General features: G+C 42.6%; 1 protein-coding gene across 1 annotated transcript; it reads right to left on the bottom strand.

Annotated features, from left to right (window-relative positions):
* Positions 1 to 4,347: 4,347 nt before the first annotated feature.
* On the bottom strand, positions 4,348 to 21,523 carry NCOA5 (nuclear receptor coactivator 5). The gene is made up of 9 exons (XM_085316116.1): positions 21,101 to 21,523; positions 20,445 to 20,552; positions 16,324 to 16,390; positions 12,324 to 12,719; positions 11,935 to 12,050; positions 11,571 to 11,697; positions 9,107 to 9,306; positions 6,740 to 7,063; positions 4,348 to 6,315 (listed from the first exon to the last, which is right to left on the bottom strand). Exons 1-9 carry the CDS (start codon positions 21,261 to 21,263, stop codon positions 5,657 to 5,659), a joined length of 2,160 nt encoding a protein of 719 aa, XP_085172242.1. The 5' UTR covers positions 21,264 to 21,523; the 3' UTR covers positions 4,348 to 5,656.
* Positions 21,524 to 23,748: the final 2,225 nt, after the last annotated feature.

Genomic DNA, 23,748 nt, shown 5'->3' with positions numbered 1-23,748 from the left:
CCCCCATGACGTGCAGTGCAAGTCTGAGCCTCTTCCTGGGTGCTGGGAGCCGCACGGGTGCCGCCCTGGCACCAGGGCTTGCAAAGTCTCCCCCCCGCCGCAATGCGAGCCACCCGAGCAACCCCTGCCCACGTCCTGCACCCCGCGGGCGCTGGGGGCTCCCCACACCTGGCCCCATGCGTGCATCCGCCGCTGAGCCCCGCTGTGCCGGTCAGCCCACCACCTCGCTGCTTGCCCAGCCCAGGCGCTCGCGGGCGCTGCCGAGGGGCGGCTGGGACAGGCCGGCCGCGCGGGCAGCTTGGACGTACGCAAATTCCCGCTGGCTGGTCTCACACCCCGGCCGCGACCGCTCGGGTCCGCACGGTGCCGCGCGGCAGTGTCGAGCCCCCTCCGCAGTCGGGCAGCACCAGGCTGGCCGAGGCGGCCACAGCCCGTCCTGCTCCGCGCCGTCGGCGGGTGCCACGGCGGCGCAGGGCACCTGCATGCACGTCCCACCATGGGCAGTGGCTGCAATCCCCCCCCCCCGGCATCTCTCATGTTAGAGAAACTGAGGAGCTTTTAACAAATGTGAAGGGTTCTAGGAACCTCGCAGGAAGCGGTGCTGAGGGCAGCCAGGGCGCCCCCGGCCCCGGCCCCAGCCCCCTGTACATAGTGTACATAATACAGTATGTGTATTTTTAAAGTGATCATATTTATGTTAATAGAACCAGATGAAGTCTATATATAGAGATCTATATCTATACTGAGAGATGCAGGGCTTTGCTAGCAGCCGGCGGTGGGATGCAAGGGGAGACAGGCGGCTCCTCCGCACGGAGGGCGCCCATCCGTGGCCCTCCGGCGCGGAGCCGTGGCCACGGCTGCAGCCTTCCCGGCCACCAGTAGCCCTGGGGAAGGGCCAGGTTGCTGGTTCATTCTCTTCTCAATTTAGCTTCTTAAGAGTTTTCAGGGAAAAGAAGATACAGACTTTCTGAACTTGTTTCACAGCAGATTTGAGCTTCCACTCGAAGTGCAGCCTGCTAAGAGTTGCCCTCTCCTGGCAGCACTGGCTCCTGCGTGCCACGGCAAGGCTGACCTGGCAGAGCCCGGCCACACTGCCGGGGCGCTCGCTCCTCCCGCTGCCTCCCCAAACCGCCTCCCCAGGCCGCTCCTTGCTCCCGAGGGCCGGCACACAGGGTGCTGGCGCTGGTGCAGCCCCATGGGGAGCTGGCAGCAGCTGGCGCCTGTCCCTGCAGCCCTTGCTGGGCTGCTTTGCTGGGAGAGGGCTTCAGCATCCAGCCCCTTGCTTGCCCACCCTTCTGCAAGCTAAGGCCATCCACAGCCCTCTGCCCCTGTGCAGGACAACACTGACCCCCATGCTCACGCCACACTCCTCCGCACCTCCAGTGCCCGCCAAAGCTGCATGGGTARAAGGCAGCAGGTTTGGAGGGGGAAGATTGTTTCTTGCTTTAAGATACTACTCGGACCCACTCCGAGACCGTACAAAGCCCCAGCTGCACATCTGTGCCTGCTTGTACCTTTCTCCCATGTTTCCAAACGTTCCCAAAGTGCCTCCATTCTCTCCAGCAGCAGCCCTAACCAGAGCCAGGCTTTCTGCTGCGGCAGCTCAGCTATCTCCAGGGATGCATCAGCCTGCACCGCAGCCTGGCGCGGGAGACGGTCCCGAGGGACTGGTCTCTTCCTGGCAGGGAGCTCAGCATTAACCAGAGGGGAATGTCAAGGTGAGCTGAGACAGTTTCAGCACAGGCATGCTGGGCTGATTAATGGAGCAGATGGACAGAGCAGTGCTCTCCGGTCATGCCTCAGCCACTTGGAAGCTGTTAAAAGAACAGGCAAGTCCTTTGGCTTTGGGCAAAGGTAGCCCCGCAGGAGCCAGGCTTTGCCAGTATCCAGCTGCTCTGCCCCTTGCACCTGGTCCTCCATCACCACCCCCGCCCCCCACGCTCATACACTGTTTGCAGCCTCCCAAAGTTATTTGTGAAGCACTGCTGAAGGAATGGGGGAGGCATGCACACTAAACTGCCCACTCACCTCATGCGCTGGCATCGTGTTTGTTTGGCCTAGGATGCCTGCCAACCGCTCTGCCTCTTCAAAAGATGCCATCCACTCCCTGCAGCCACCCTTTAATTACAACTCGGCTATTGCCTTGCCGTTCCTCTGATCCTGCAGCTGTGGAAGGCTGCCCTTTAGCCTTTAGCCCCTTCTTCCCTGCTGCAAGGAGCAGATCGGCACTGAGAGCCTGACTGCAGAAGCAAGTGACCCAAAGCAGCTAGTGGCCTGCCTCTGCTGAGACAGTATCCATCCTAGCCAGTGTCAGAACAGGGCAAAAAGCTCTTCCTTTAACATGTACCCGTTACCAGGGGACAAAACCATCTACTTAGCAGTGGTGAGACACCGGTCCAGAGTCTGCTCCTCTGCTGAGATAGGTCTGCTTCACCAATTCCCCAGTATCAGCAAGCCAGATCCCATTTCTCCTCAGCACCGTTTCAACCTTCTACGATAAAGCACTCCCCTTCCTCATCCTCCAGCTGGAGCAGGGGTACAGCTCTAGGCATGGACAGGGCTGCCAGGCAAATTTGGCTGTGGCAAGAAGGGTGCTGGTTTCCACAGCAAGTTCTCAACTGCCTTTGGTCTGGAGAGCGCCACTTTTAGCAGACAGCACTGCATGTTTAGTTTACAAACCCAGCCCTGCCCCTGCACGTTTGGCCTCTGTTGAGTGTTTGGTTTCCCTGTGGAGCACCCTTCTGCTGTTCCACCTTGGTAAAGACAGTGTCCTCCTGTGATAGAAATGCAAGTTCCTTTTCGGCACATGTGCAGACACGTTAAGGTTTTTGTTTCAGACAGGAAGGTCTTGACCTCCAAAGTTTGTTTTCCAGGCAAAGCTGCTGCCAGGAGCAGCACTGATTAATGTTAACCACCAGAAAGGTGGAATAGCAGCATGACCCTGCACCAGCCAGAAAGCACACACAGCCACAACCACATTTGCTGAGCACGCTAGCACTGGGCAGGCAATCACACACACTCCAGTACCTATCAGGCGAGAAGTTGAAAGGGGAGCTGCTCTATTCCTCCTTTCAACTGGACAGTTACAAGCCTCCACGCTGAACAACAGCCGGCTTCATTTCCACTGCAGCCACYATGCGGTACAGGTAACAAACCACAACATAGCACTTGCAGGAGACACAGGCAGAGTCCAGACTGGGTCAGTGTTGTTTGGCGGCTGGAACTAGAGGAAGGACTAGATACTGTACAAGGCTTATGAGTTGCACTAGACGAGTCARGACCCTCCTCTGTATAGCAGGACTAATAATTAGCAGAAAGACCAACAGGTCTGAGATTTGCTGGTTACAACAACACTCTGTGTGCTACATGTGCAATATATTTGTTATGAATGTTATCACAAAGTCAATTCATTCACTAATCTTTCAATCACTGTAGCTAGATGTTCTACGTCCATTCAAGTGACTTTTACTCGAGTGCAATATTTCAATAGACATGTAGTGACCTAGTATGCTTTGTGTTTTAGAGAATCTGTGTGCAGAGCAATGCAATTAAGTTTAAAACCTTGTAAATAAAACAGGTTGCAAACCAAAAAAAAAAAAAAAAAAAAAAAAAAAAAAGTATTAGGCTTGCATTTAATTTTTGTGAGTGTTTCAGTATTGTGCATTATGCCGCCTCAATACAAACCCTGTGTTCTCTGTGCAGGTATTAATGGAGGAGTGGCTCCTCAGTTGTTGAATGCTCCCTGTTAATGCTTTATTGCTTTAACTGTATTAATTTTTTTAGACTCCTGTCTGCACAAAATGCAATAAATGATTTTATTACACCCTTTACTATTTGCACAGGGAGTTTCACTTGTTTCTAGGGTCTTCAGAACATTTTTTTTCACTTGGCTGGTATTTTCATAACAAGGAGCAAGCAATGACCAGGAGCAGCAGATTGCAGAGGAAGTGAAACATCAAGAACAGCTTCTCATAAGTGCTGCAGGTCCCATGTTTAAGCTAACAGAAATTTCTGACCACCCCAGAAAAGATGCTTTACCTGTTTGTATAGTGCAGCTTCCTGCAAGGGCACACAGGCTGCTCTGCTTGATACTGTCTGAATTGTCTTAACTCACTGCATGAGAACAAGTATCTGTGAAGTGCTTTAAAACTAAAGGAGTATAAACTGAGACAGACTACCATATCCTTACAGCTGAGCACAGTAAAATTTGTATGCTTTCACCTTAGCATCCAGCACTAGCCATCATCTGAAGCAGCTTACCTGGAAGAACAGAATAATTGCAAATGCAATGGAATAATGTATTCCAGTAGTACTCAAGTTGTTAAGTGTCAAAAACACAACAAAACATTTTTCCTTCCTTTTTATTAAAAAGTAATGTCCTCTTGTTAACAGCACAGAGAAAAAAAAATGCTACAACACAAACCACCTGGGACAAAAAATTCTTTGCTCCAYGAACTTTGCTTTTTTAGTTTCTTTCAATCCTCTGCAGGAAGCCTACAGACTGTGAGAAAGGCTGTGCAAAGGAGGACCACAGAGATATTTTGTGTTCTAGTATCAAAGTATGTCACTGTTTAAAAACATAGTGAAGAATCTGCCTGATTTTCCACTCAACTGTTTGCTGCAGTTACCAAAGTGTTGAAAAAAATGTATAAAACGATACTACTGCATCTTGGCACTGCTTCTCACACCTTAGATGGATAAAACATCAATCAACAGCGAGATGAAGTTTCAGAGGACAGACACTCACCACCTGGTAACTGGCTGCAGTTATTTCCAAGAGAGAGCCAGCAGCACACCACTGTGGCTGTGGCCAGGCTGTTGGGTGACAGTAGCCAATTGCCTCAAAGTTCTTGATCTTGACTGTTTGAATGCAGGAAAATTGACAGAATATTTGAAATCTGTGCTTTAGCTGGAAGTTCTCAGGTTTCAGACATACCATGGTGCGCAGACCAAAGCTGCCAATTTCCATTAGCTGGGCCAGGTAAGGACTATTTATGTTTGCCTCACTCTGCCAGGGAACAACAGTCCTAGCTATGGAAGGATGAAACTGCACTGTACTGTTACTGAGTGGTAGTCAGGCATACACTTCATGAGATCAGCTGCTAGCCCTACCACTGTACTTTTCTTTTAAACCAGCTTATATGCCATTAAAAAAAATGTAAATCAAAGAAAAATAGTGCCCATTTCAGAAAGGTGTGCCTCCAAGAAGGCCCAGTCAGGGTACCACTCTGCTCAGTCCCCCGTCTCATTTTCTCAGAACCACAGACCCAAAACTATAGTAAGACCAGTCAGTGAGATCAGACTGCACTGCAACATGAAGATGCACCAGCTACTGGGAGAGAGCAAAGCGCAGAAGGACTGTCATTGCAGCAACCTCTGGCTTGGACAAAACAATCAAATACCCACAGCAGCTCTCAGCCCATCCTGTCACTGAGAAAACAGAGTACAATTCTCCAGATGTTGCTAACCAGACCAAGGTGAGGAATAGCAGTGCTAGCAACACTCAGCAGCAATGCCACTGGGGGTAAACTCTCGCCAAAGTGGAGAGGACATGCATATCCAGGGGCATTTGTCCTGTGTCAATAACAGGAGACTCCTTAAACAGCTATAAGTATGGAATGGCAAAGGGAAGGGGAAAGGGCTTGCCAGCTCAGCTTTAATAGTGTCGCTGGTAGGAACCCATAGGTTGCTGGGCTGAGGATCCTGCTCGCCCCTGGGCCACTGTTTGGCTCACTAGGTGGGAGAGTGCAGGACCACTCTGGATAAGGGTGTCCAATGCTTTCTGTACACTAGGGTTGTCAAAGTTGATACCAGAAGATACTGGCCTTTGAGTAGGTACATTGCCAGGAGCAGGCAGGCGATTTTGGTGCTGACCGTACAGTGACTGAGCTGGTGGAGGAGCTCCAGGTCTTGGACCTGCATTCCTTGAAGGGCCTTGGAGAGCTGGAAGCTGTGTACTTGGAGTCTGCAATCTCTGCTGAGCTTGGTTTAAGTTTGCAGCACYTATCTGTGCTGACCGAGCCTGACTGCTGGCCATGTTAGCAAAGTTCTGACTCGGATTGCCACCTGAAGTACCTGCAGAGGCTGCAGAACTGCTGTTTGCTACAGCAGCCGCTGCTGCTGCCGCTGCCCCGCTGTTGAAGAGACTGAGGATTTTTGCCTGAAGCTCCTGCTGAGGATTAGCAGAGGATACCGGAACAGAAGGAGCAGAGACCAGAGGCTGTGAACCCTGATGAGCTTGGGAGCTTGGAAGGCTGGACTGACTGCCCAGGGATGATCCTGAAGGTGCCCCCAAAGACTGCCTTGACATGGGTGCTGGGAAAGAAAGGAAGAGGGTTAAAGCTCTGCAAATGCCTTTGAAGAGGCACCTTGAAGAACCAAGTAAAATACATACCAAAGACACAATTGTCAGTGACCACCTACACGCTAAACAGGAGAGCTGCACAGCTCTRGGGAACTCAAACCACTTAACAGAATTATTGCCCTTTATGCAGCAGCCAAACCAGTTATAGCAGCTCTGTAATTTCCCTGAGAGAATCCAATATGAAAGTTATGTCACATGAAGATAAGAGCAGTCTCATGACTCCTGAGCATACATCTATCTCAGTAAGATAAGGCACCGTGTGAGAAAGCTACGGCACTTGTACTCCCCTGTAATCCCACCATTGCATTCTGCTCCCAGTCCGGACAGCCCACAGACCATACGATTAATAATGCTGTCTAGGCTTGAGAAACTTACCCTGCAGAGAATCAGTGCTTCCCCTAAGCAACCTTTCCTTCCGGTCTCTCAAATAATTAATTACTTTATCAGTCTCCTCAGCAGTTAAATAGCGATTGTCTGCCAGCAGGTTCAAGAGAGTTTGAATCCCCGGAGGGTGACCTCCTCTGACACCCTCCTCCATGGGGGGTGGGCGCTCTCGTTCTTGTAGAACAGCTTCATCTGCCATCTTGGCAGCCTGCCTGGCTATTTCCTCACGCTCCTTCTCCCGTGATTCTGTCTTGTAGCGCTCATAATTTCTTGCCACCAGCACCATGGCATCAGCTTGGGGCATGTTGCGGTGTTCTGCGCATGGAAAAGAAACAYTTTAAGTAAATTAAGTGACGCTAGCAGGAGATCCTTTGCCTCACTCACACCAGCACATCTCATTCAACAGCCAAGTACCTCTTTGGAATCACAAACACAGACTTGGAAAGCTCCCTAGGCACACAGTAAAAAGTTCAGTTTTGTAATTGCTTCAAAAGTCAACAGAAAGCTCAAGACTATCACCCAACAAGTCCATCCTCTGTTCCTTCAATAGTTGAGGGCTCCAAGAAGCCATCATACCAGCCTAACAAATGCCTTTCTTGCCTCTCTCCCAGTTAAAAGASAAAGCAACTCCCTTTACCTCTCTCACAAATTCTCCTTGCTTCCACTAGAAGACTGTTCCAGCTGTTCTATTGCTAMATTCTTGGACAGGTCCAAAACTTGCCCTACGAAGGATGCTAAGGCTTCTCAGAGAGAGTAAAAAGTGATGTAAATCTTTTTTTTTTTGGTTCTGTACTGTCAAAGTCTTACTATGGTGTGTGTGCATGCAGAAGATGGGGAGGAAGGAAGCACTAGCTGAATTTCATAGTGCTCATTCTGCTCATTCTCTGAGGGAAATGAGCAGCAATAAATTTAAAGTTCCTTTATAATAAAGCAAATAATAGTTAATTCCAACTTTTTTTTTTTGCAGCTAGTTTTTGTGGCCACTATTTCTATCTCACAAGGCACATATGCAAATAGTCCCTAGAATAGAGATTWAAGTAGGTGAATTATAAAAAGGATTTTATCTTCCAAAAAGGGCCCAAAGCTCTGGTCACTTCAGAAGCCTATAGATCTACAAATCTTGCCATCCCTTTCCCTCATGACAGGGAACTGAAATTCATTTTACTATCAGGCACCATCATTCACAAGTTTTGCTAGATATCCCTAAAACTAGCATGCATGCAAAGATATTCATGTGTCATTCAACTACAGCATATTTAATTTCTATGAAGAGTTGTGCATCAGTTAATGACTTGACTTCTGATGAGATCTGATATAACGTTAGCTCCAGTGAAAGAAAAGGGAAAACTGTTTTTTGTTTGTTTGTTTTTAAGTAAAGGTGTTGAGAGTCAAAAACAAGGGCAGTAGCAAGTCTGAGGGAAATGTGGCTGGGCTGTATTTCTGTAGGAAATGGAGAGAACTCTCCCATCACATCTGCATCATATGCTAAAAGAAATTGGACTTCTTCACTCAGTAAGCAACCAAAAGGAGTGAATCTGCATTCAAAAGTTAGCTCTTCCAGGTGAATCTGACAAAATATTACTGGAGAACACAGTAAGGGAGAAATAACCTTTGAAAGCTTAACTGYAGTCAACAACTCACGTCTGTAAACAGAACATGAATGGGCCAGTGATCAGAGCAAGAGATTAGCTTTCCAAAACCACATTCTGGTAAGATGTTTGTTAAAACCCACCCTCAAGCTCACAACAACTAAGTCACACACTGTGACAGAAAATGATATGGCAAGTGTAAATAGTGCTAAAGAAGGGGAGTACATAATCCCAATCACATTATAGTTGCATCTTTTTTATAACTGTTTCCAGTTTCACAGTCAGATTTTTCCCTTGACAGAATAAGTTTTTTTTTTCTTTCCCTTAAATCTCATTTGGTTATAAAATCTGTCCTGTGATTTGTCACATTCCAAACACTCTGTCTTTGAGAGCAACAAGTGATAAACAAGGGCTTGACTGCTAATATTCAGATGTCTATCAAAACAGTTCAGTAATTTCTAGAGCTATAGCTTATGACCTGCCCTAAGATRCAAGGGCTGGTGATGGCAGGTGCTAAAAATACAGCTGAGATTTTCTCTTGGCAGTATTTAAAAGTTCTTTTGGCAAGAGACCATAAAATATTAAGGAAACTTGCAAGTAATGTTATTCACATTCATGATACGGTATCAATTCATTAATAACCAGTTACATCACAGCAGGAATGAACTTCATCCTGTGTGATTCTGCTTGGAAGAAAATGTTCTACAGCAGCACACTGGAGAAGTTCAGAGTGACCACATAGCTGCACAGCTCACTGAGACCTCAGTACCTTGTGGGGTGCCAAACATGATGTTAACAGTGCAAGAGCGGTGAACTTGATGCTGCTGGGTGATAACAATGGCAAAAGGAGACCCTCCTCTGCTCACATCGTCCAGGGCTTGCGTCAGGGACATCTCTGTGTTGAGGAAGATCAGGTCCACCACCATGCCCAGGTCCCGCACTTTCCGCCCCACTGACTCTGCGTACTCCCTACCACAAAGCAAAGCCAGCAGAGGTCAACAAGTCAGTATACACAGAAACAGAAACCCTGGCACATTCATTCTCTCCGTCTCAGATTCACTTTTCTAATGACTTCATAAAGTTTAACTGAAGGGCAGTATTAAAACAATCTCATTAGAATAATATAAAAGCCCATACTTTTCCCTTATTTTGGTGTGAATCAGTCATTTCAGCTTAACTGAAATAGGTTACAAACAAACCTCAACTTAGCTAAGAAACTGTGTCTGAAAAGAGATTTTCATTATTATAAATCTGCTTAAATATGAATGTGTTTAAACAGAGAGCATATTAACCGAGGTTAGTTATGCCTGCAGAAATCTAATRGGCATAAAACAAAGCAACTAACTTCCATAGGTCAGCTACCTGTGCTATGTTCAGTATCCTAACTGTTCAAGTGTACCTCATTCCAATTCACTGCAGCATAGACCAACTTCTGGACTTGAAGATTAATTTTCAGAGAATAAGTACCAATACACATCCATCTGAGTTCTAAATATATTTGTTCTGATAGTTGCTTTTTGATCTTTCCCAGTATAAACGTAGCATCCATGAACCAGTTTTTCCTGTATCTACCGTCCTGCAGATTTCCGAAACACAAACCATAGCTCAGATGGCCCAGCTTAAAGTTTTCAAACCTTTTGTTAGGATACAGTACTGCAATACCAACTGTATATTCTGACAGTTTTATTGTATGTGCATTCTCAGCTTTTGAAAGAGGTTCTATTTATCATCTTTGAATGCAAACATTGTAATGGTTGCTATTACTCAACACATACTGGTGATGAAACTGCTTTTCCTCTCCTCCCCAACACTGTAATTTCAAGGATTTTTAAGTTACACTGATTATACATTGAAATCATCAATCTCAACAGTTCTATAGCAGGTGACACCAGTGCTTTGAAATCCAAGATTTATCAACATGCTCCAGCTCTTAAGGTCTCTGGCTATTACAGACCAAAAGGATCTGTAGGACCTCACACTGACTCCTCTGTACAAAAGACTGCACAAAATTCTCCTTGTATACAATAATTTGTCCTGTATTAAATTATATTCCAAATACTKTAAGTCACCAAGAGATAAAGAATCTAAAATACTCTCTAAAAATCTGTTCCAATAAATAATCAGCTCCAATAAAAGCAAATCACAAAAAAAATATTTCTAATTTCACTGTTGCCAGCACTCATTTCCTGTTCTGTCTTCAACCACCAGATCAGGTAAGCACCAACTATCTGCTTCTGCCTCACTGATATGGCAACGCTAAATTCAACTTTTGATCTTTTTTCAGAAGGGCTGAAGAGACAGAGCTTTAAGTTTCMCCTTGGTAAAGATTTCCTCAGATTTCAAACCAGATTTATAATTACCTACATCTTTGTTATTTGTCAATATAAATAAATAAATAAATATTTAAGATACAGACACCACTAGACCAGTGTTATCACTGTGGTGCTCCTCTCTATAAAATGCACAGGAGTATCTCCCTGCTCGCAACACATTGTCTACTTTCCAAACCAAATACACATTAGTGTTTTTGCCACAGCAAGTCCATTTGACTCCTAAAATTATTTTAAATCAATACATTCCAAGTGAAATACGACCTTTCTACAGGCATGGCCTGCATTTTTGTTTCTAGACGAATGACCTTGCATTTAGCTGTAATAAGTAAAATGCATTTTGCTTGAATGGGGACACCTTAGCAAGAGTTCAGACTGCACCATGAGAGAGTCCTTGTTACTTACTACATACTTTTGGTATCATTCATGACTATTTTCAGCAGTGATTTTTTTTATTTCTTGCACATTATATTAATAATGGTATTGAATGATGCCTGACTTAGTAACCATTTTGAAAGGAGATCTGAAATGAATACCCCATGACTCCACACTGGCATCTGTTTTGCACTACTTATTGATGAGTACATATTAACATTCACATTCAATCCATGTGAAACAAGCACAGGCTACTATAACCTGTTGTGCCAGTGGGTACATAAGTTTTCCAGAGATGAGGTGGTGGCATGCAACAAGAGGAAAACAAAAGTAAAGTACAAGGTATAAAGGTATTTCTCCATCCCACAATAAATCCCACAGGAACAGAAGCACTTGCTTTCTCAGGGTCCTAAAACCACTCTCCTCAAAGGCAGCTAGCTGCAAGGTAAACAACCCAAAAGTAGAAGTAAATTTAATTCTATTTTCTTCTACTACCAATAATAAACACGGTCACAACTATTTTCTTACTTAGTCTGCTTATTCACCACTATCACAGAACAATCCACAGGTCTCTCTGCATCAAAGCGTCTCTTGATTTCCTCGTAGTATTGACGGTATAGCTCCTCTCGACGTCGCTCCTCACGCTTCAGACGGTCTGAAAGCAAACCACAGATATGGACAGAACAAATAATGTCCTTTGGATCTGCTTGGAGCAACTAGCTGTATATAGCCAGTCTGTCCCTAAACCTCAAAACAACCCAGTGTCACAGAACTTAATGCACTGTAGACATGTTTGCAACCTTCAGTACTGAAGGACTCTTCTGCATCCTTGCAGAGGGAGAACGTGAATCTGTCCATTAAAATGTTAATGTTAACTCTTGAAAGCACTAACCTTCTGAATTCACTGGTGCTCTATCAAAATGCTCTTTGTAACGGTCATAGTAAGAATCATCCTTCCTCCGATAGTAGTCTTCAAGGCGAAGATAACGGTCGTATGCTTCATCTCGTCTGCAACAAATATTTATAGAAGAAGCAAGGATTCTAATACATCAATATGATCTTGTGCAGTAACTTTTTTCCAATATATCACTTGCAGGCCTGCTTCAAGTTTAATTACTAAGGTATCCACCTRCTCCCTTCCATGACACAAAGCAGGTACTGAACTGTCCCCAACGAGAGCAATTATTTTCTCCTGAAAGCCTGACACCATTCAAAYCAGTATAATCATGGAGGCAGGAACTCCAAAAATCGTGCTTGGAAATACAATCCTGTGCAGATTACCTATAAAGGGGGTCCCGAGGATCTCTCACATCCCGCGGATCCCTGACGTCACGTGGATCCCTCATATCTCGTGGATTCCTCATGTCACGTGGATCCCTGTATCGATCATACAGTGGCTCCCGTGGGTCACGAAGATCTCTAACATCACGAGGGTCTCGCAAGTCTCTTGGATCCCTGATATCCCGGGGGTCTCGAAGATCTCGGGGGTCTCGCAGGTCCCGTGGGTCCCTGTGGTCTCTGGCATCACGCATATCTCTAGCTCGAATATCTCGAGCATCTCTGGAATCTCGCCCATTTCTGCCATCTCTGCCATCTCTTGGGTCTCTTCGTGGGCTCCCTCGAAGAGGGGAGCGATCCCGTCTGGCATCTCGGCCATCCCCATAGGCATATTGCTCTCTGAGAAAAGCATCAGGGAAATTCTATTAGACCACATGAATATTATTAATATCATTACTGCTAGATCTCTTACCTGAGGTGCCAGAATGACCCTTCTCTCAGCCGCTGAATCCTCCCTCTTATCCCACAACAGCAAGAATTGCCCCCAAAACACAATTATCAAAGCACCCTGGAGAAGCTTCTTAATTCAAATGCTTAACATAACCAAACAAGTCAGAGAAAGTTCTGTACTGGAGCATCACTAAAAATGTAGGACACCTGTGAAAGAAGCGAACAGGCGCTTAAGAAACCATCCAAAATCATTCCAAGGCCTCCAGCCTCCACAGGCAGCAACAGATTATCTATCAGACGTGTTTTTGTGCATTCTCTGAGGTAATTCAAGGTGCTGTAGCCTAACACGAGTTTTGCATAGCTAGCAGCATTCAAGGGACCAATTAAATTCACTAGTTGATGACAGCAGAATTCCTGAAATAATCTGTTATTGGTACATGACTGAAAAAAAAAGAGCTTGTTGTGATCCAGGAAACAGTTGGTTCCGTGTTAATGCTGGATTTTTGCTGCTAGCAGAGAGCAACAGTAGCTACTGATGTGTCCCGACTCTGAAGAGACAGTTCCTGTGGAAAGTCAATCTTATTTTTATGATGCCCTATATTAAGAGGGTATTAAACCCAACCAGCACCATATCACCACCARCAGGATTCTCTGTCAAATTTGAATTACACATTTCATTCAGACTTTGTACTGTACTGTCTTCATAGGCAAGGAAGAGTGAGATTCAATTCTTCATCTTTTCCAAAAGGTAGATTTTTTTTCCAGGCAGTATTCTGTTTTCCATAGAAAACATAACTTCCACTCTAGTCTAATTTGAACGCACAAAAAAAATCTTGTGACGAAATAATTGAGTTTCACATGCTTAGAACATCCTTTCCCCAGGCTACTGATAAGTACTGAAAACAATTTTTTTTTTAAAAAATTTATTTCCAAAACCTGACAGATTTCTAATGTCCTCTACCTGACACTAAGCTCGTTTCTGGAAGATATACAGAACATAGGTTTGTTTCTAGTATAGCACATTCACTTAGTAGCCACTTGAAGACAAGAGCAGCAAGTCAGCTGCTCAAGTTTAAATATCAAGTAGAGCAAAGAGCAAATTAGAAGGATGTGCAGATTCTGTGTGTGGATTTTGGCAGTTCAGACACCCCCTTGTCCTGTGGGGATACACAGGATTGCTGGCATTCTCTATTTTTATGTCAGATAGAAAACACATCTTGGAACAAACTACAGCATTGCCAATGAGAGCATATATAATAAAGCAGCACTGTAATTGCATACACATTTGCTTCAAGTGTGAATTATCTTTGTATCTCAGGCACACAAATCAGCCTTGTGTTTCTGCCTGTGATCTGCAGTGTAACCATACACCACATGTGAAATACATCAGCTCCCCCAGCCCCTTCCCCCCAAAGTAAAGTGAATGATTGCAGCAGCTCAGGAGAAACTTTAATCGGCTGTGATGAATACTCTGATCTTCTTATAGCTCTAACATTATATAGCACAACAGTCAGATGCAGCATAATTGTTTTGCATATGACATTTATTCCTTTTTTTGCCGTAACAGGCCATATTCATTATCTGCAATGACAGAAAGATCCAGAATGAACAACACATTTATGACTCTTGCAACAGAACTACAGATACTGTATTGGTGCCTCTGCTCTTGCAACTTGCACCACTACCTTGCGGCTTGCAGACATACAGCAGTGTTAAGGCACAACAGCCTTCTGTTCCTCTGTCTCCATCACCAGGGACTAACTCCTGCAGCATCAGCACCACTGCCTGCATCTGCTGTGTTGCTTGTGACTCAATACTGCTGGYACAGCACCATCACCTGGGCCTGCTGTGTGGCTTGGGACTCAGTACCATGGCATCAGCAGTTGTGGCACACATGCCTGCAGTATGATCCCGAGTCCAATGTCCATGGTTTGTGCACCTGCAGTGTTGCCCAGGACTCAATGTCCACAACTGCATTATCACTGCTTGTACCTGTGGTGTTGGTTGGGACCCAGAGGCCCTGAAATCAAACCGCCATTGTGTCTCTAGCACCAGTCACAGCTGAATGACTGTGGCAGCAGCACCTGCTGCTTGAGTAGCTGGGGCAGTGGTCCAGTCCACAGTTCAATGCCCATTGCATCAGTGCCCACAGCTCAGACACCTGCAGTGCTCCTTAGGCCCAACACCTGTTGYCCACAGCATGAGCATCTGCTGCTTGCACACATGTAGTGTCAAACAGGTCCCAATGCCTGTGGCATCAGTGCCTGCTGCTTGTCCTTCTCCAGTGCTGTCCACAGCCCACACCTGTGGCACAGGTGCCTACCACTCACAACTGTGGTGCTGCCCAATGCCTACAGCATTAGGCAACAGCAGTGTCACTCAGGCCCAAGATGTGGCATCAGTGTCAGCCGCTTGTGAACTTGCAGTGTTCCTGGAGGGCCCTGACAGCAATACCAGCATATCTGACACTGCCCAGGCCCAGTGCTTGCAGTATTATGCCAGCTACTCTGTTGTTTGCACCTGCAATCTCCAGCTGCATGCCAGAAGCATTTGCAGGGTCTGATGTGCATTGACCGGTCTTTGCAAATACATCTGACCCTGTGCAAGATAAGTGCAGCATATACTTAAGATCTAGTTGCAATTCTTGGTATCTATTCCTTCCATTTTTGCTGGTAGATGTCTTGCTAGCTCCAAATACTCTTCTTCAGTTTTTGGTAATTTAATGAGCCAAATTAATACAGTATATCAAACACTTGAGAGCTTGGTGACCTTCAAGTTGAATATGTAACACTCCTTTTTGTGTGCAGACCTTCAAGGTTAAGCAAAAAGATGCATGGCTTATGTCAAATACAACCACACAGCATGTCTTCTTCACTCCCTAGTACACTGAAGAAAAAGAGATRGAAGTCTTATTCCCGTGTCAGAAGAATCCATCTTCTCCACCTGCTTGTGACTTCACACATACAGGATGGGCAGGAGTTGAAYAGTGTACCTGCTGAAAGGTGGGAAACATGGGAGAAGCAGGCATATTCACATCTTCCATATACTGGCAATGCAAGTGCACATGTACAGTGCAATAAGAGACATTTATTCTGTCCTGTGCTTTGCTCACACACTCCCTTTCCGGTCTCACTTCAGCACAGGAAGCTTTCAACATCGAGATACAAAATCCTGAAGTCCTCTGCAGCACACCACAATGCCACAGTCCCTGGGCATTCTCTATAGATGCCTTGGCTTCTCTGATACTTGAGAATCAGGAGCAAACATCAAGTTTATTTCTTCCTTACAGGTCTCATACAACCTGTGCTGCAAAACACAACACTTAGTTGTAGTAACAGCAACAAACACAAGGTTTCCTTTGTGCTTCCTGAGGTGTTAGAAACAACAAGGCCCTTAACGTGGAGCTGCCATGTCCTCATTGTTTCACTTGAATATCTCCATTTGACTGGAGAGTTGGCGGTAGGGAAGAGACAGACATTTCGCACTGACAAGTGGGCTCATGCCCTAAAAGGCTGACCTTCCTAGTACAACTCACTGCTTCCAAGTACTTTACCTTCGTGTCGGACTGGACCTTGATGAAGCCTTATTCATATTTCTTCTTTCCGCTGCTTTATTAATATCTGTAAAGAATAATCAACCCATCTGTTCAATGCTATGGAACAAAAAAAAAGATCATCAGCACAATTCAAATGAAAGCAACTTAAGTTCAGTGACATCCAGATGGTGCAAGAAAATCCATTCAGCAGAGAGGCATTGTCACTTTGACAATTTTTATTAAGTTTAGATAGTACAATGCAACAAAGTTTTCATGGATTTTTGAGTTCAAAATAGGGTAGACAGCTTGGGTAAAACTTTAACCCCTTATGTTCAGGCCTACATCCAGACTCTTCATTCCATAAGAGAATCTCTTTCTTCTGCAGTCTATGAGCAAACAGAATGCAACTCATGGACTTTAGGAGAAAAAGCAGAGTCTGAAAACCTTTGCAAATGGAAGTAGTTGGCCAGCACAATGTTAAATTCACAGCCAGTCCTGTTCAACAGAGCATGCTGCTACCCTTGTCGAAAAGAATGCAAGGGCTCTCAAATGGCACATTCAGTTGCCTTCCAAGGGACTGTTGGAGCAAACTGTACAACGTCCACCACTGCGGAAAATGGATCCAAGAAGCCCGAAGCAAGAGCTCCTTATGAAGTCTGCATGGTGCATTCAAAACACCACTGTCAATATGATGCAAACAGATGCAACATTAAAAAAATAATAAAAAAAGTTGGCTTCTGAGTATCTCCATGAAAAACATCTTAAGGTGAAATAGAAGCAAGCAAAGGAAAGCTGAAGAAAGTCTTGTCCTCAACCAGAAAATAAAAAGTTGCCAAAAAAACTAGTAAGGCCAACAGTGCTCTATCATGAAATAGCAAAGCCTTCTGTAACGGCTCACTGAAGACAAAACAGCATACTTGAGTGGGGACAAGAACAAACAGAAATGGATTTCTGATGTTTTACTCTGAGYCTTTTAAAGAAAAAGGCAAAAAAACCCAGACCAAAGATGACAAGCCTAGGTCCTATCTGCTCTTTAAGAATCTATCAATAGTTAAAAATACTTATTAGCTATTTATATTAAATACTTTCAAAGTTCAAGTGGATGAATCTGATGAAACCTGTAAGCAGATTCTATCTTAATAACTTCCATAACTTCCCAAACTGTCCCTGATGACTTTCAAGATTAAAATTAGAATTAAGTGATTAGTTCAAATCTTTGTTCTTGTGGTAAATCAAGAAATAGTGTGCTTTTTTTCACATTAAGAGAGACAAGTGCAATGTGAACTTTAACTAGGAATCCAGCATGGTAACATTCATGAAACTATAAAAACACTCCAGGATTATAAAGGTTGCATTGTCCACTATCAAAAATTAAAACTGAAGGACTTTACTGCCTACATAGTTCTCCTCATTGAAGATGTGGAAACACTTACATATGTAAGTACTAGTGTAATGCAAAACTGGAGTTACCCTCCCAAAGTTTTTGACCTTTTTGTGTTCTAAAAGTTATATTAATACTCAAACTGCATACCTGAAGTAACTGTACTCCTTGCATTTAATTTTTAGCAGAGATTTTTCTTTTCCCCTCCCCTTGAAGTCAAATTTTCTCTTTAAGCAAGACACTATCTGCTTCCTTGGTTTAACATTTTTGATTTTATTTTCTGTTTTAAGATGCCATTGCAGAAACCTAGATTACGATTTTTTTTAATATTCAGTATCATACATTTAAGATTAAAAAAAATCAATTGCATTTAAATCTGAACAAAATACTTTACTGAAAGAAAAAAACACCTTTCACGGGGATTCTTTTCTTGTGCAAARTGAACAGATTTAATATTTTATTTAATGCCAACAGCATTTACAGATTAAATATTTGAACATTGACAAAATGACTTTGAAAAGAATGAAAGTCTATCTTTTAGGATTTTGAGATGACAGGGCCACTGTAATCATAAGTGCAACCTTTTGAATAATACAAGTGACAACACTTTTTTGAATTACATTCCTATGAAGCCCAACTGTTGCATTGAACTAGAGTTTATCTTTTAGCAAAACATCCAATTCTGATTTAAAAAAATGCCAGACAGAATTCACCAAAGCTCCAATAAATTGTTCCAAATGTAAATTATCTCCCTGTTAAAGAAAACTATTTATTTACATTTAAAGGACTTGTCATACCTATAGCTACTAGATTAAAACTCACTTTTATCTCCAAGACTATATTTAACATACAGATCACATCACCTCTTTATCCTGAGGCTTTCACTACAGCTTGCTCTTCAGTTTGTTAACCTTCTGGTTTTCCTGATGCTTCTCCAGTTTAGCATTATCCTTTTTAACTACGCATACCAGAACCAAACACAGCATTCCRGCAGTAAGAGCCCACAGGTACTATAACCTCTTATTTATGTCTTTCTTTTTGTACAGCTAAGGATCACGAACACAATCCTGTTACAGCAGTATATTAGCTTCCTGGATTCAAATAATTATCTACCAATAGCTCCTTTCATGAATTATTTTCCAGGACAAAGTCCCCCACACTAAGCACACTCTGCATTCCATTTCATTAGATGCAGTACTTTTACATTTGGCTTTCCTGAAAGCTCAGTTTTGTTTGCATCCAGCTTAGAAAGAGACCCAGGTCATTTCACTAGCAGTGACTCAACATTCATTWCTCCATTCTCTCTCTTTAAAGGTGTGTTTTCTTTCCAAACCACTTAAAAAATACTGTATGGCCAGAAACCAGTCCTTCTAGAACACCACTCAAAAACACTGAGTAAGTCCATCTACATTACATTGAGATTTGTTTTAAATCCATTTAATGATATGCTGCTTATTTAGCTTCCTAATCAGAGTATCTTGCAGAAATCTTCTGCATCAACACYGCTACTTTTATCCCCCAAACTTGTAGCATCATAAGAACAAATTAGTTTGACAAGGTTTACTTTGACTGACATTAATTGCATTAACTTCTTATTGATTATCAAATGAGAGAATCCATTATTTTATCAAAGACTGATGCCAGGTTGACAGGCTACAGTGTGCTCAGTCCATTTACACTGCCGTGTGTATTGACACAACTGCAGTATTTTTCCAAATTTTTGGAAACTCCCTCATTTTCCAAGGCTTATAGAAAAACATTAATAGCCCAGGGAGGTCTTCATATAGTCAAATCTCATAGATGTAAGTTAAATATTTTGGAAGGGTCTCATTTTAGTAGCTGATGCTTTCTCTTTTTCACTTTACTACTGAAACAGAAGCTATATGAAAAACAAATGTTCTGCCTCATCAAAAACACAGTAGAGGCAATAACTGAAGGCCAGGTGGTCTTCTCCAATAAGAAGTTTTATAATTTCCAAACAATTACACATTAACATTTGAGTCACCTGTAGTTTTTCCCCTATTTAAATTTATTGTCTTAATGACACTACCCATAATTTCTTCTTGTATCTTTCTACCCTTCCCTCTTCAGGTTTATACTTGTTACTGTATATGAACTAGGGAAAAATTAATTTCTTTTATTCCCTTCTAAGTCAAATTGTCTTCTGTTGCCATAGGCTTACTTTGGAACTAAATTTTTGGTTGTTTAACAGATTATTAAACAGATTTCTAACCATTCATTTCTGTTTAAGTTTGCTCCCAGTAAATTTAGCAAAATTTTCTTCTTTGTGAAAAAAAAAAAGAGCTCTTAAAGCACCTAGTATTTGCAGTGCTACTTAGAAATTAATTTCACAGGTGCAAAAAAAAATCCTAGTTAGGATCACTTATCTAACAAGCCTGTAAGTTCTGTGACCAGTTTCTCTGAACCCATCAAGATAAGATATTTCTAAAATAAGGGCATGAAGTTTCAGTGAGTACTTTGTAGGGYTTACATGTTGAGCAATTTCTTACAGAGGCTTATTAATACATTAAAATAAATTCAGAGAAAGACTGAGGTAGTAAGAAAAAACACTGCAGATGGTTCACACAACACTCAGAGCAAATAGAAGGAAAATACATACCTAGTAAAAATGATTTTAGAGTAATGCTAGGCAGGTTTCACACAATGATCTTTCTAGAGTGCTTTAAAACAAAAGCACTCTTTTTCTACCAGAATACATGCTAGGGTCAGTAGGAAAGCATGGATCAGTTTTCCTTACCTAATCTATACCCTTTAAAAAGGCGACCCTTCTCACCGTCCAGAGCGGCCTGGACGTCTTCTAGACGTTCATACTGGACGAACCCATAGCCATGGAACATGCTGAGGGCTGGAAAAATTAACAGTAGGGCAAGACCAGTTACAACTAAGGGACAGTACTACTATTCCACACAGGTCATTATATAACCCCATTAGATGGAACAAGCAAAGGGGCATTATGCAGAAACATCTACTCAAGTTCCTTGGGAAAAACAATCTACTAAGAACAAAATGCAAAGTTTGAAGAATTTCAAATATTACACAATATTACAAGATAGGTCAACTTCCTTCTGACAAGACAGTGACYAAAAAAAAACTATGAAGTGACCAAAATTTGGTTAAGAGATTAAGAAGTCACTTGAAAGAATAGATTTGCTTGTTATAACACCACAGCTCAACCCCAAAGAATAAAATATAGCTCATATATACATTAGGTTTCAGCTATACTGAAGGAATTAGTTTCAGAGAAAACATAGGTAGGGAAAGTTATCTTTAAAAGGTCACTTTTGGGGGGAAGTATTAGTCCTCTCAACACCATCAGACAGTGTTTGACAGGCATGAATGTTATAATTCCAACTGAATTCCCAGCCACAAAAAGGCATAATATAAAATACTAACCCCTTATTTTGCCATATTTTGAAAATATCTCTTCCATTTCTTCACGAGTCATGTGGTCTGTGGGCAAATTGCCGACAAAAAGTCTTCTCTCTAAATCCTGTGGATTGGTGCTGTTAGTGAAGTCGCTCTGTTTGATGCTATTGCTCTTGCGTCCTCGAGCCATTTTGCTTTCGTTCCAAATCCAACTCTTCGCAAAAAAGAAAAAYGGCCATGCATATCATTTCAACCCATGACATTAAAATTAAACTGGAACAAAATTAAAATTAACAGCTTTGCAGACTAGAAGCCAACTGGGTCTGCTTGACGCAAGCTTCACTCCAGAGGAATCTTTATACAAAGAATACGGAAATCTGGCAAAAGTGTACACYGCACCATTTTGGTTCAGCTTTTCTGTATTGTTGAAAGGTAATAAACCTAATCTATTTTGAAAATACTTTAATGGTTTAACTYCAAACTGAAATGCAATTTATTTATTTATTTTTAAACTAAAGCACCTTAGTTCAAGCTTTTCAGTATATCCATTATTGTCATATCTATTCCCTCAGTTCACTGGTAAGAAGTGTTGAAATTTATTTAATAAGCAGAAAGGAAACAGTCATCTTAACAGCACATAATGGGACCCAAAATATTTCAGTATAGGTTTTGAATGAGATAAAGAAGCATTTTCTAAAGGCTCTGAAGTGAYCATACTTGGATCACTTCACCAGATSTGAAGTCTTAGCTTTATAGTACCAGAAAACAGTTTCTCATTCACACCAATACTAAACAGCATATCTTTGTGCCCATCAAGATGTCAACTCCTACTGAAGTCAGGTCCACAGCTGTGAATTTAGCCACACCTRCAAATTCAGTACTGCTAACTCATTTCTACTAGTACTATGAAAGTAGAACTTTGTTAACCTATACTATTGCAGACAAAGCTGCAGCAGTCAGCAACATTCACTGCATAAACTTACTGACATAGTCATAGCTAAAATACTCAGCTAAAATACTTCCTGCTTTAAAAAGGCACTATAAGATAAAACTTAGAAAAAATAAAAAAAATAAATTTGCAAGGTGAACTTGCAAGACTGAAAGCTATTTAATACAATAAAATCATCACCCCTTCTAAACATTCATCTACAACACTGAAGGGTTGGGATTTTCTGTTTATAGGGATAGACATAAATTAATTCCATGAACTTTTTTTCAGGTTAAGTACATCAATAAGCACTTTTATTGTTAATCATGAGATATCCTACAACCAGCATGCATGTTCCCTAACAAACTATGCTGACTACAATTTAAAAGAAGCTTCTAAACAAGCATATCAAGCTTCCTAAATTATATTGTGATTTTACATAGGTATTTCTACAACACTAATTAGTACAAGAAATAAAACACTGAAGGATGTGAAATAAAGGTCATCAACTCGATATTCCTATCACTTTTCTCCTTCTTTTAGGAAGCCCTATGGAGAAGCAGGAGAGAGAATGCCTCCCAATCTAATCATCATCTTAAAGTGAACTGAATTGCTAAAACAGGGTGGAGGTTAAAACAAACAGATCTTATACCATAGTTGCTTCAACATCTTTCTGTAAGGCAAGTTTATTCTCCCCCACTCCTCCCACTATTTTTATCTTCCCTATCAGAAGTTTCAAATCTTGACCCTTTTTTCTTTACAGGGGCACCAGACTTCTATTCTGCTATTGGAATTTAAGTTCCCATGAGTGGAGCAGAAAATAGKTTTCATGTAAGTTAGAAGAGACCTCCAGAGGTCATCTAGTCCAACTCCTGCTCTAAGCAGGACTAACTTCTAAGTTGGCTGCTCAGGACCTTGCCCAACTGAGCTCAGACAGTTTTCAAGGATGGAAATTCCACAGCCCCTGTGAGCACCTGGTCACACAATATCACCCATGTTTGCAATCCTGAAATACCATATCTGCTCCAGCCATCGTCAACAAGATCTGCAACACCTGTTGGCAGGACATTTTAATTCAGCATCAGAAGCAGTAAGAAATTCTCTGATCTTTTTCTTGGGGGGTGGGAATGGAAAGAGGTCACTGACAGAAGAGAACAAGAACTTTTTATACACTAAAAAGCTGCAATATCTTCCGATTTTCAGGTGGCTTAGAAAATAAAACATCAAAATCCAAACAGTAATCCACAGCGAATTAGAGAGGTTTTCCATGAGAGTATTTACTGCTGCTCACCATTTTCCACTCAGTAGAACACATGGTTAAGGGCCATTTAATAATCATCCCACCACAGGAAGTGAACGCCACCCCAGCTTTAGGCATGCTACACCAGGCAAGATAATACCTTCATTAGCAAGTCTCTTTCTAAGAACTTAGTTAAAGAAGTTGAAGATATAGCTAGACAGCTTAAAGGGGGTGATACCTCAGGGCAGAAAAGAGCCACCAAATTTGGAAGGTTACTAAACAGCTAACATCAGCTCATCTGCCAGTAAACACACGACAAGTTAACTGAAATCATCTCTCTCTCTCTAAAACTGTAATTTTAAAAACAAAATTTTATTTTACTAAGAGTGCTACAACTTCACAAAACAAGATACAGCAGGACACCGAAACCGATTTGGCGCAACTGAAACATCACACGCGAGTCTGCAAGAAGTTCCCGGGCAAGTAAAAAAAGATAATAAATAAGTA

Source organism: Rhea americana, unplaced genomic scaffold (assembly GCF_003343005.1).
Source record: "Rhea americana isolate MKP2758 unplaced genomic scaffold, rheAme1 scaffold_450, whole genome shotgun sequence".
Classification (NCBI taxonomy): Eukaryota; Metazoa; Chordata; class Aves; order Rheiformes; family Rheidae; genus Rhea; species Rhea americana.
The sequence above is the reverse complement of the archived record's forward strand: the minus strand, read 5'-3'. Positions and strand labels throughout refer to the sequence as shown.